Consider the following 13529-nt stretch of genomic DNA (forward strand, 5'->3'; position numbering starts at 1 on the left):
AAAGAATAGGGTTGTTATAAAAATGTCAATAAAAGGTGTGTCTTGAGTAAGTGGGGGTAGAGGAGTGGAATATCTAAAAATTGAACAAGTGAAAGAAAAACATACCAGTAGAGTTCACAAAGCTTTGATTTGCTGTTTTATCAGTGTTTCTTCTTTGTAAGATTTTCCTTTTGCTTCCAGTAAAAGGGAAGAGTCAACGATGAAGCTGATAAATTCTATTAATGTTTGTGCCAAACAGTTTTAGTGGGAAGAAAATCATAAGAGAAACGGCAAATCGAAATTCTTTGATTATGTATTAAAGATGTTAAGATTGAAATAGGCAAGACAAGGCAGCAGAAGACTAAATATCCAGATTAGGGGAGAATATATAAAATTACATGATCTGTAATCCTTTCTTTCTTTCATGTTAGAGAGATTCAGTAGCTAGACTAGAGGTAGTATAACAAGTGGAATGATTTACCTCTGTCATTTCAGAAGTGAAAGGAGCAGCTGAGAGGTCTTTAAGTCTGGGTCTAGCAAGCTCAGAGCAGCATTGAAGACTGGAGTTATAAACTTTTCTGGTTTTGTCTGTTTAACAAGTTTGTTCCAAGGGTGGGTACTACTAGACCTGTTCCCACTTCTTCCTTCTGAGGTATTTATTCAGTAATTCCAATTAACTGTATTCAGCTTTTTCAGCTAATTCTTCTGTATTTTCTCCTGTATTCCTTTTCTTCTTGTCTTCTCCTATGGAACCATTCTGTTCATGTTTCCCACACAAAGGAAGGCATGTCATCCCCTTTTTGTACTCAGCTGATGTGAATCAGTGTAATTTGTTTCTTGTATTTACCTCTAGACAGCAAAGCAGCAGCATTAAACCCCATATATTGTTCAAGTCTAATACACTATTTTAAAACTGCCTTTTCCATTGCATCTTTCAATCCTCTTTCTCAGCTTATTGAAAGTCCAAAATTACTCCATTACCATTTCTCTGTTCCATATTAGAGTTGTACTGAGACTCTTGAATTTAAAATGTTTCATAGAGAACAAAACCAGTAGTAATTTCCATTCCCCCCCACAAATTTTATATCTTAATTCTGTGGAATTGCTCTAAAAGAGAAATAGAAACTGTTTTTAATGCACTATCAGAAAGGTTCATAAAAATGAGCAGTTGTCTGTATGTCACTGTTATTTATTCTGTTTTTGCCAAGTTCTGCTCCATAAACTCATGACTAATGATAAGTAAAACAGATAAGATAAGCAAAACAAAAATAGACCTTCTCTCCAATAAGACATGCTACATTATCCATTCAAACAACTTCTGTAATGAGTAACTGAAGAACGGTTCATGGAACATCAAAGGATTTAATGAACCACCCAAATTAATAAAACACTGAAGCTTCCTCAAACTCCCAAATACAAAGTAGCTTTCTTGCAGCAATTGTATATATACAGGGTGGATACCAAAAAATCAAATGAAAACAGGATTTCATATTTTTTATTGTTCAACTCATGAAATAATGAGGCACCAGCCAGTCCATCACGGGAAATTTAAGATTTGCTGCCTAGTTGCAGCTTAATTTTAGAAAGGTACAATTATCTGAAAGATGACAGGTTCCAGAAGTTTTCTTTAAAGAGGTTCCATCCCAGGTTTTGTGTCAACATTCCTAAACTCTGCACTTGCAAAACAATATGTTTCTTTAAACCTCAAAGGAGTTGCTGTGCCTGTGCCTTGCCAGTCAATGCTAGACCTCAACCAGAAAGGGACAAATAGGAACTTTGACTCTTTTTCATGGTCTGTTTGACTAAAGCAGATGAATTCAGCAACACTCCTGCAGCTGGTGGATGTATTATTGAAAAGTTCTTGGTACTTGTGGCATCTCTCTTGTTTAAAGCCGTGTTGGCTAAATTCCTGGATTAGTTGGGAAGCAGTCTGGCTTAGCAGAATTGTTTTGCTATTTGACAAATGAAGTCTCGTTGCTGAAAGCATGATTGGGCTGGAAAGGTGCTTTCCTGCTTCTTTAGGATTACAGTTGTTTGTATGTTTGAGAATTGTGTGTGTGCTCATCTATAATCAATTTGCTGTTGTTATCATTGAGTGATTTTGTACCTTGTTCGTTGAAATTAATAGAGGTTTGCTGTTCAAAGTGTTTCTAAGAGAGACACAACTCTAATTATAAAAGAGCTTTACATGAGGACTGAACCTGGCCTGATCAGAGTTTGTGTCCCTCCTTTTTTACCTCATCACCAAGAGGGTGGCACTGCTGCTATAAGAATTGTGGTTGCAGAGCAGCAGGCACCTTCCCTTCTCAGGGATTTTACAGTCCAAGCAAAAAAAAAAAAAAAAAATTGCAGAAAATGTGAATTAGGAGCAACAAGCTTGCATGCAAATACCAATTTTGGAAGAGGATTTAAAAGCTAAATAATTTCCTTATAAATATTTCGGAGAGCTTAGTTAAGAAGGCTGTTAGCTAGCAGAGAGCGTGGAAGAGAAATCAAAAAAAGGCTAATAAAAAAGGGCTGAGGTCACCAGGAAATGACAGAAGTTTTCTGGGTTCTCCCAGATGAAACCAGCATTCAATTTTCCAATTCTCAAACTTGGAATTATAGTTTCAAACAAGAATTCACAGTATCATTACTCACATAGATCCTCGGGAGGCCAACCTCTCTGAGCCATGAGATAGCTCCCACCAGCCCTACAGCTCCTGGGAGCCTTTCCAGGGTTTCTGGTCCCCAAATTGTGGGGTTTTTTTCTGTGCAAACAGAAGGCATAGTTCACTTTCTCCATTCTGAAAAGTGATATTTTACCCCTCACTGACAGAGATCCACGGCTGTGTTTGAGGCAAGGCTCTGTTTTGCCATTTGGAGCTGGGGATGTTGAAGCTGTGTGTGTTCTTGCTGCAGATGACAGCTGTAAATTAACCTGTGAGAACGGAGGGAAGTGCATCATCAATGAGAAGGGGGATGCCCGGTGCCACTGCTGGCCAAGCTACTCTGGTGAGAGGTGTGAAACCAACCACTGCTACAACTACTGCCAGAATGGAGGAACCTGTGGGGCCTCTCTCCTTGGTAAGTATTTCTGAGCAGCTCTGTCTTGACCTGCGTTAAATACTTGAATTTGTTCCTTTTAGTTTTTTTCCTTTTCTCTTTATTGGCTTTGTCTGTTTTGAAACAAAATGCAAAAACAAAACAGCATATTCCACACATATTCTTTGCAGTCAATAGGGATTTTTATTTCCTTGTCTGGGTGTTTCAGCACAATTAAACTTTATACCAGAAAAAGAAGAATAAATGTAAATATTCAATGTAATGACACACGTGTTGTGGTGTAGCAGTGGAATTGTAAAGCAGAATGTCCAGTCAAGCTACATCTACAACAGTCCAGACATCATCTTCTTAAAATTTATATCAATTCACCCCCTAAATTTATATGTGCATACACAGAGATGTTTGCTTAAATACCTGACCTCAATCCTTTACTTTTGTCTTACTGGGGTTCACCAAATAGGAATTTTACTCACCTAATTCTCTGGAAGACTTTGTTGATGTGAACTCAGATCCTTCATTTTCATGAAGGAATTTGAAATTACATCTCCTGGGTTCAGGGGGTTTATCCTGTTAAAAAGCAGGCATTTGACAATTGGTCTTTGTCCCTAACATACAAGCTTTTGTATCTTGTGTAATATTTGGGATAGAGAGGAAAAGTGTAACAAGAAGTACTCTAAAATGTAGCAATTCTGTGAGAAAGGAGAAGTAGAACTCTATTTTCTGCTTCAATTAATGTTTAAATATTTGATTCAAAATACAAGACCTGGGGAAGAGTTTTCTATTTCCTTCTTAGAAGATTTTATCTGCTTAAGATGCTGTGAATCATTTTCTCCTGTGTGATGAAGTGGCCACCACCCTCTGAAAAAAAGTCCAGGCACCTGACCTTGAGACGTTTGTGACTGTCCATTCTCTCTGTAATGCAGAATTCTGTATCTGAGTCTCTGTCGCAGAGAGGGCTTGGATTGTAAAGATTTCCATGGCATCCCTTACTAATTAATGTATGCAGTTTGCTAATTTGGCCCCACTTGCTGGCTTCTCTGGAGCCTCCTCCCATTGACTGAGGCCTGGTGGCAAAATTCCAAGAGAATGCAAGTCTAGTAATTTATTCTTTCAGTTCTGAGTCGTTGAGGGTTAATAATGTTGTTCATAATAATGACTAAATATCAGAAAATGAGAATTACTTGTACTGGAAGTTGATGAATTAGACTTTAAACTGCTCCTAACAGCTGATGGAACTACTGGCACAAGTGATAAGCAGAGATTTTTATCAATGTGCTGAGATCAATAAATGCTAAGTGAGGACGTGCAAGTGAGTGGAAGTGATGGTTTAAATGGCGTGCAGAGCTTCCTCACCATCTGAGGAGAGGATGTTTATTCCCACATTTTTACATGTCTGGCATCTAATTGATTCTTTGGTGGGGTTAAAAGGCTTAATAAAATTAATAACTTGGCTCCTGGAACTCAGCTCTGTTGTGAGTCCTGCAGAGACCCCAGGGTTTTATTTAATCCTTTTTTTTTGGCAGTAGCCACAGGGCTCACTCACCTCCAGCAGTTTGTTTTCCCTCTCCCAGGCAGCTCACACTTGCTGTGCTCACACAGCTATGCTATCACATGGATATTTTTAATTTTCATTTGCTAAATCCAGCCTCTGAAATCTCTCAGCCTTGCTAAAACAATTAGTGCAGTAGGTTTGGCCACCAGTGGGTAGAGGCAAGATATGAGCAAGGTCTACAGTACACTTTGTTGAATTCTTAATATGGGCCTGGGAAGGGTAGAAATCAGGCTGGGAAGGGCAGGAATCAGGCTGGGGAGGAAGGAATCAGGCTGGGGATGGCAGGAATCAGCCTGATGCTTGGTCCCAAATGGAATGATGTGTCTACACTAAAGTGCATCAGGAGAGCCAGCATGGGTGGCACCACAGTCCACATTTCATTGTTCAGCTGCCTGGTTTGGGGGAATCTGAACCTTTAACAGCAGCTGAAGTTCATTGTAGCACACATGACCAAAGTGTGCCTTTAAGAGCTGAGACCAGCACAGAGCTGGCTCTCATGGCTGTACCTGTGCACACCCACTGATAGGATTATTCTTCTGCTGTGCTGGCTCCCTTTAGTTTCATCAAATTTTTAACAGCCATATTTCAAGTTAACCAGATGTCCTATCTGCCATTTCCAATGCATGAGGGTAGCTGTGCCTTGGAGCCCACACCATAACTTTCTTGTGCTGGAAATGTGGAAAAAAAGACCTTGTATCTTTCTAAATCACGGTGACTCCATCCAATATTCCAGATAAAATGTTCAGGTTGATGTGCATCTCATCTTCCTTGCATGCCTAGCCCCTGGACCTGGTAAATATTCTATTAAGAGGAAATCTCTATTTCTTATCAGGCCATATTTCTTATCTCTATCAGTCCATAAATCGTGTGGTACTGAAACAAACTAGCATGCCAGAGAGATGCCCCTTTTCACAGTTTAATCTAGCCCATGATGTACTAAGGCTGCTACACGTTTTACAGAGACAAGTTACACTGGACACCCCAAAAGCATTGAAAAAATGTCATTAAACCAAGCAAGCTTAATTCCTCAAGTGTTTTTGCAGCAACCATTTTGTCTTTCCAGTTGGATACACAGTTCAAAACTGGGCAGGGCACTTTTAGCCCCAGGGCATGGACAAGCCCTCTAAGGTTGGACTGAAAGTGTGAAATCCAGACCAGCCTTCTCCCTGTCTCAGCCTTCCAGGCAGAGCTGAGCTGCTGTGCCAGGCTCAAGTGAGAGTTGTTAGTCTGTCCTTACTTTAGTCTTACACATTTCTACACGTAGTAATGAAAACTTTCTTTATTACCAGGAATTGCTGTTTCTCATTAATGGTTTTAGAACTTCAGTGTTGTATTTTGTCTAGATTTGTAGTTTGTCCTTCCAGGTTGATCAGTCTGAAAGAAATAAAATCATAGAATCTTTAAGACTGGAAAAAACCTCTGAGGTTGAGCCCAGCCCTTTACCCAGCTCTGCCAAGTCCCCCACTAAACCAGGTCTAGAAGTGTCACATCCTTTAAATCCCTGTGCTCCAAAAGGTATATTGCAAACTGATTTTGGTAAAGAACTCCCTCAATCTCTGTGAAGTATGAGATTACTATTTTAAAATTAAGTCAGCTCAGTGGCATTTGACTTTGATCTGCTGTGCTGTTGCTGTCTGTGCTCACAAACACCTCCTCAACGAGCAGCAGTCATCCTTCTGATCCATTATACATCTGACTTGTCAAACTGACCTGCTAAACTCATGCAATCAAGTTCTACATGTTTTCCCAACTTTGTCTTTTCTTAAAGTGTATTTTTGTTCAAAATGATGACGATTTTTCCTCTGGAAGTTGCAGAAGCCGTACGTGTACCAGTGCCAATCTAAACCCATCTGCAAAACACAAATGACCTGTGATCATTTCAGCTTGCTTGACCCTCTTTTCTTGGAGGCTTGAATTGCCCTTGTCGGTTCTGGCATGTTATTCTAACAGCTTTGATGCAGTCAATCTCACAAGGGTCATTTTGTACTCGTGGCCTCTGGAGAGCTTAGGGGCTGCCAGCAATTTTAGCCTCATGAGATGATGCTTCCAAAGTGTCCCCACAGCTGGAAGCTTCCCCAGGAGTCAGGGGATTTCCTTACTGATCAATTCTAGCTCAAAAAATGAGGAGATTTCCTGGGAATGAACCTTGCTTCATATTCTGATCCAAATAAAAGGATGCAGCACACGAAATACTCTTCTGGTGAATGTGTGTGTTCTAGTGAATGTGTAAATCCTCTTCTCCTTCCCCACCTAATACAGAATAGTAATGTGATAACTAATTAAGTAAATTGCAGAGTATTACTAATTTTTTTAAAACGTGATTGTGCTAAATCTTTGCTGGATGTGTTAAGTTGTAGAACCTCATTATCTGCACACAAATGTTAATTTGTTAAACAAATCCCACTGGCAATTCAGGGATTATTCACTGTTGGCTTACTTACTGCTAAGCCTTTTGGCAAATTCCGATGTGAATGTTATATAGCCAGAGATTGGAGCAGCTTTAATTAAAATTTATAAGTTTACGACAGTTGTATTGAACTACAATAATTGAACAAAGAAAATGTCATCAGTTAATTAAAAGTACACATCTGAGACATGTAATTAAAAGTTTGGGTGTAATAATGAACACTTTCCAGTAAGCCAAATTAATGGGAATTTGGGCAACAAAAGTCACTGTTGCCATAAAAACACACTTTGTTTCTCCATGTAGTTGAAAGTAAAAATATTGCAGGAATAGTTTGCTGATTGTCTAAGGTATGTCTAATCATACAGAATTGTGATGTTTGTATGAAAATGAGTGAAAAAAAAAGTTTTTCCTTTAAATGAAAATGTATGAAATAGTCTGAAAAAATCATTGTGTATGAAGCAGGTATTATTTTTTATTTTATGAGCAAAACGAGGTGATTTGATGCCTGCTGGAAACGCTGTCAGTGAAGAAGCTGTTTTGCTGGTGCCCCATCAGTCCCAGGAGTTTCCCAAGGTGCTGTGGGCAGCACGAGGGTGATGTTTCCTAGGAGCTGATCCCAGCAGAACCACCAGCACCAGCACTGGAAAGAGCAATCCCTGAGACTACTCAGAGATATTTAGAAATTGTTCTTTTTCTCCTTTCCAATAACACAGAGAGACTTTGTGTCTGTTGGGATAGATCCCAATCAGCTCACCTACTAATTATCTTCAATAATGCAGCTTCTCTCCACTCCTATTGTTTCAGTACAGCTAATTATGGTTCATCAGCCACACAGAAATGAATTATTGTGATTCCCACAGACTGCTGATAACAACTCCAAAGGACAAGATGTTGCTTGCAGAAAGCTCATGTAGAGCCACCTCCTTTTCTCTAATAGTGACAGCAAGTTAAATATTGAAATTAATTGTGCATATTCACACATAACAACTTCAAAACACACATTGCTGGTAGTGAATTTACCAATGACTGGAAGAAATTATTAATGTAGGTTTTGGTCAAGACATTCATCTGAATGATCTCATTTTTCAAAACTTGCAGAAAGCTTACGAAAATAATGCTCTTGACCTAGGTTTTAATTATTTGTAATTTTTTTTAAACTCTATTTGCTTATTGAAAATCCAGAGCATTTCTCTGTTGCTTAGGCAATATCACGAATGAAAATTGATCTCCTTAGAATTCTAATCCTTGCAAAATATATATAAATATAAGCTTAAGATAAATGAATGAATCCCCAAAAGAAGTAACCCACATATTACAGAGTAAGTAAACCAAGATATTTCTGAGCAATTTTTGAAGTTTATTTAAAATATTATTATATAGGAAAAAAGTTATTAAACTATTTAATAACTAGAAAGTTATTAACTAATATAAATACTTATTATAAATTATAGTTATTATGTAGAAAATTAAATTGACAAACCAGCAGTAACTGCAGCCTCTGTATCCAAACTAATTGAACATTGAAAGATTTTAGTCCCTGGTATCTTTTTTTTTTTTTTTTTAATTATTTATTTTTTTTGTAAGAAGGGGCGAAACTCCATTTCATTTCTATGTCAAAAATTTATTCTAGTTTTTCATATCCTACTGCTGAAGATAACTTATGTCTTAGAGTCACCAGAATATATTCTTCTTTATTCCACTAAATTCTGTTCTGCATTTGAAGCAGTTTAACCTTCTATAAACCACTTTCCATGTGAATATTTTTCTACATGCTAATGTGTTGTGAATCTTTCTTTGGTGGTGATGGTCAAGAATTCAGAGGGAGTTTTAATTCTGTGTCTGTAGAGTTCCAATCCTGAGATTTCATGGCCAGAGAAGGTGCTGGAGTTCCCTGTGCATGAGCTCATCCTGCAATTCCTGCTAGCTGGGTTATGTGACATCTTGGTTACACGACTGTTTCCTTTGCAAACATAAATCTGTGTTCTGATTCCATGATACAAAACCTTGTGGCATCTTTTGGCATTGTTTAATGCTGGAGTTTTGTTAAACTGTTCTGGGAACCATTTTTTTTTTTTTTGTATCGGAAATAGTTTATGAGAATAAGGCAAATGAAAATGTCATTATTAGTATTATTTCTGGTGTCAACAGTCTGTGTATAAATAGGCAATGGACTGTTAACATTACTGAAAGTCATGTTCAATTGAGTGACAAAAATGGGGTTTGGACTATACTGTATTAAATTTTCATTTAGCTGTCAGCAGTTTGGCATATTTATAAGTCTACTTTAGTAAAGAACAGAATAATCTTTTCTGTAAACTAGAAAAATATCATTGTCTCATCCTTTTAACAGATAGAGGAGTATTTATAATGAAAACTGATTTCAGACCTCCAGATCTATGTTCTATCACTATTTTATCTTTTTTTTTTTTTTTTAATGAATCACTGCTTCAAATGAAGGATTATGTGAAACCCCCTGTCCTGGGGGCAGAAATTTAAATACATCTGTATACACGGGGAAAAACAAGTTGAATGTGTGCTAACATCTGAGTTCAACATCTTTGATTTAATGTTTAGATCACAGGGGACAGATATGAATAACCAGGCTGATGCATATTAAAGGAGTTGGAGCTATTTTTAGGTCAATGGTTTTGTTCCTGCTGTACTCATTAGAGAAAGAGACTAACTGATCTCATGGCCCTTAGGATGATTTGCAAAACACTTTAAATTAGCATGGCTTAAAATAGAAAACACAGAGAAGAATTACATGAAGTGTGTCGTGTTAGAAGGGCAAGAAGTGAAGGAAAAAGATTGAATAAATCATTCTTCATGAGTCAGAGAGAGGAGACAAAATTTGGGTGCTTCCCTTGCATTGAAAAGGATTTGATATTAGATGATTGTACAGGATTAAATGAAAGGCAGACCAGAAGAAAAATCAAATTGTGGGGTTTGTGGAATACTCAGTTTAAACTTAATTCCTCAGTAACACAGCCAGTGAAGTGGAGAAGAAAGACCAGCAAGGTAAGCAGGGTTGCACATCTCAGAGTTTCGGATGCAGCTGTGGTGAACATCAGGAGGCAAGTGGGAAAATGGATGCATTGGGTTGCCAGTGGTAAAATCTGAGAGGTTACTTTTCCTGTTTATGCCTGTAATTCCAGTCCAGTGATTCTGCATCACACATGCAGTACATTATGTAGTCAACTTGATTAACACCAAATCATTAAATGTTTGGGGTTGGAAGGAACCTTAACGCTCATCTTATTCCAGCCTGTCTTGTCTGCCCTTCTATTTCAGAAGGGTCCTTAGGTCCTGCTTAATCTTCATGTCTTTCCTTCATGGGAAGCCAGGAAAAATAAAAGTTTTAAACTTTGTTCTCCATAAATTTAGGAGAATCTTTAAAGCTGAATGAAAGTGAAGAGGAGGGTGAGAGAAAAATAATGTCTTGCAAAAGATAATCAAGAATGAGAATAGTTTATTAGGAAGTGGGAGGGGAGATGGCTGGTTGGACACATCAAGTCATTTACCTGAAAATTATAAATGAGATAAAAAAGCAAAGTCAGGAGATGGAAAAACATTAATGGGATCTAGAAGTTTGTTTTAAAGATAAGCCTTAAGAAAATAAGACGGGAAAGTGGAAGGGTTTAATAAAGCAGTGGAATTGTAACAAAGCTATAAATCCTTTAGACATAAGATTTAGATAAGGAAAAAAAAATGGGAAAACTACAATAGAGAAGAATCATAGGAAGAAAATGCATTGGGTTTTAAAGGCTATTTTAAAATCCTTTGAAAAGAAGCTGTAGACTAGGAGTTCATTGTGTGCAAATGTTCATCCCCAAGTGTTAACTGCTTTTCAGACATTGAATATTGATGTTACAGGCATCTTTGGTCTGATGCCAGACAGCAATTTTTGTGTAACAGTCTCCATTATCTGGAGACCAACAACACAAAACAGGCACAGATACTTGTGGCTTATTAAAAATTGTTCTGTAAAGTGTAGCTATTAGTAAATACTTGTTTTTCTTGTGATTATATATATCAAGGTTTGTAGATTTAAGAATAACATAGTGCACTCTGAAGAGACACCAATGGTGATCACACAGTTATCCTCTGCAACAGGAGGAACCCAGCAGGGCAGGATGACTTGAAGAGTTCAGTCATATCTTAAGTTCCTGCTTAGGACCACCTCTGAAAGGATTGCATGTTGTGGTGTTGTGAGGGTCCCCAGGATGAGGTGGGTGATGAGAATCTGACTCCAAGTTCTCAGAAGGCTCATTTATTATTTTATGATATTATATTATATTAAAAGAAATTGTATATTAAAACTATACTAAAGAAAGAGAAAGGAGACATCACAAGGCTAGACAAGAATGAATAATAAAAACCTGTGACTGACCAGAGTCCCGACACAGATGGACTGGTGTTGGCCATTAATTAAAAACTATTTACATAGAACCAATCAAAGATGCACCTGTTGGTAAGCAACCTCCAAACCACATTCCAAGCAACCAGATAATTAATGTTTACATTTATTTTCTGAGGCTTCTTAGCTTCTCAGGAGAAAAATCCTGGTGAAGGGATTTTTCAGAAAATATCATGGTGACAATTGCATATTTTAAATAACGACCTTTTTTTTCATAAAAGAGTCAACGACTGCACAAGCACAAGGGTAAAAATGCACAGATTCAGTTTTTGAATGGCTGTAACTCCCAGACACTATTTAGTTTTTCAAAAGTTCTGCATTCAAGCAATGTTTACAAAGGCACGTTCTCTCAACGTCCAGAGAAACACAGTTGGGCTAGAACACTGAAACCTCCTGCTCTTACAATAATCCTGTGTTGAGAAAGTGCTGATTATTGTTTCAATTTGTGTTTATTTTTATCATAAAATAGCTTTCTCTGTTCTGCACAGGCCGGCCGACCTGCAGCTGCGCTCTGGGTTTTACGGGGCCGCGCTGCAACCAGAGCGTGTGCGAGCGCTTCTGCCAGAACGGGGGCACCTGCAGTGTCACTGCTGGCAACCAGCCCTTCTGTGCCTGCCTGCCCGAGTACACAGGAGACAGGTGCCAGTACTGTAAGTAATCCCCACAAATCATTCCATCTGGCTTTGTGGGAAGAGCTCCACGCAATGGAAGTTTAAAGCCCGCGTGGGCGATTTTTTTTGGGTTTTTTTTAATATGGCGTTGTTAAATTTAGCCCCAGATTGTTCGTGCTGCTGAGGCAATGTCATCTGGTGTATTCAGGTGATCTTTGAGCAGATTTCTCCCTTTCTACATGAGCTTTTTTAGGAATGATTTATTGGTATTTTCATGAATAAGCCGTAGAGTGGAGTGGTACAAGACAGATGACTTTGTCAGTAGCCATGAGATAATTGTGTTAAAATCTTCTACTACAACTTGTCCTGTGTTTTGTTAAGCTGGTAATGAATTGACATAGTTGGTTAAAGAACCTTCTGGTGTCCCTGATCTTTGCAGACAAAAAAGTCTTTTAAACTCTTCCTGTACCTTTGTTTTTGATTTCTAACCCCAGCAAGGAGCACCTTGAGGATAGCTTTGAGTTTCCCAATGCTATATTCCTTCAGCTTGCTCAAAGATCACCCTGAGTATGGTTTCTGCCCCATCCTGGTGTTGGAATTGTAAAGGATTTCTGAATGTTACTCTTGTTTAATTCTCAGGACTTGGGTTCTGTCTTTTGTATCTGATTCTCTCCCTGTTTTTTTATTCCACTGACTCATCAGTCTCATCTCATTGAGATAGTTTTCTGAAGGTTTCCATGCCCTTAAAAAGGCTCTACTCACTTTCTACAATGTCCTCTAATTTTCCACTTCTTTAACAGAGGAGTAAGAAAAGTAGATTATCACCCAGTAGGCATTTTGCTCTTACTTCATTTATATTTATTTCCTTGCCATGCTATTGTTTTGTTTCATTATCTCTTTTCAGTAACTCAAGACATTTTAACGTAACCTTGAATTTCTTGATTTGGTCACTCCTTTAAAAACAACAGTTTGTCTTCCCAATGTCTTTTCAAAAATGATGACTCACAAACAACCTTCCTTAAGTTAGAACAAATTATTTTCCTGAGATCTGAATGATGTTTTTTAATCATGTCCTTGTTTCTGCTCCCGCTTTTCTTTGACTGTAACATTCTAAAGGCAAGGACCGTCATAGTGCTTGTCAGAGAGCATTAAATGTGAAAGCCATCATCTCTTATACACCCTCAGTGAATTTGCTGAAGAAGGCTTGATTTAAGAAAAAGAGGGATGGGAAATTAGCTGTTATAAAGGTCTGGTTTAGAATTATCTACAATATAAAAAAGTATTTAGTTTTAGAGGAAGGTCTGTCAGACAAGGAAAGGGATAGTGTATCTTAAATGGGATTTGTACTGAAGTAAACTGAATATATTTCCAGTTGGGAGACTATGAAATAAATTGAAACCTTTGAATGGAAAACCAGCAGTAATTGTGATTCTCTCCCCCTTGGTATTAAACAAACTGCATGAATCCACAAATAAGTATCTGCAAACACAATTGGGTATTTGAAAATAGTATAGCACA

At 37.9% G+C, this 13529-nt stretch overlaps 1 protein-coding gene across 1 annotated transcript in view; it reads left to right on the forward strand.

Moving 5' to 3' along the window:
* The window catches only part of LRP1B (LDL receptor related protein 1B), a 477945-nt gene that overhangs the window by 439687 nt on the left and 24729 nt on the right, over positions 1 to 13529 (forward strand). The window contains exons 83-84 of the mRNA XM_059852348.1: positions 2881 to 3045; positions 11889 to 12050. Coding sequence (XP_059708331.1) covers positions 2881 to 3045; positions 11889 to 12050 — 327 coding nt within the window. The remainder of the gene's footprint in view (positions 1 to 2880; positions 3046 to 11888; positions 12051 to 13529) is intronic.

Source organism: Haemorhous mexicanus, chromosome 8 (genome assembly GCF_027477595.1).
Source record: "Haemorhous mexicanus isolate bHaeMex1 chromosome 8, bHaeMex1.pri, whole genome shotgun sequence".
Taxonomy (NCBI): Eukaryota; Metazoa; Chordata; class Aves; order Passeriformes; family Fringillidae; genus Haemorhous; species Haemorhous mexicanus.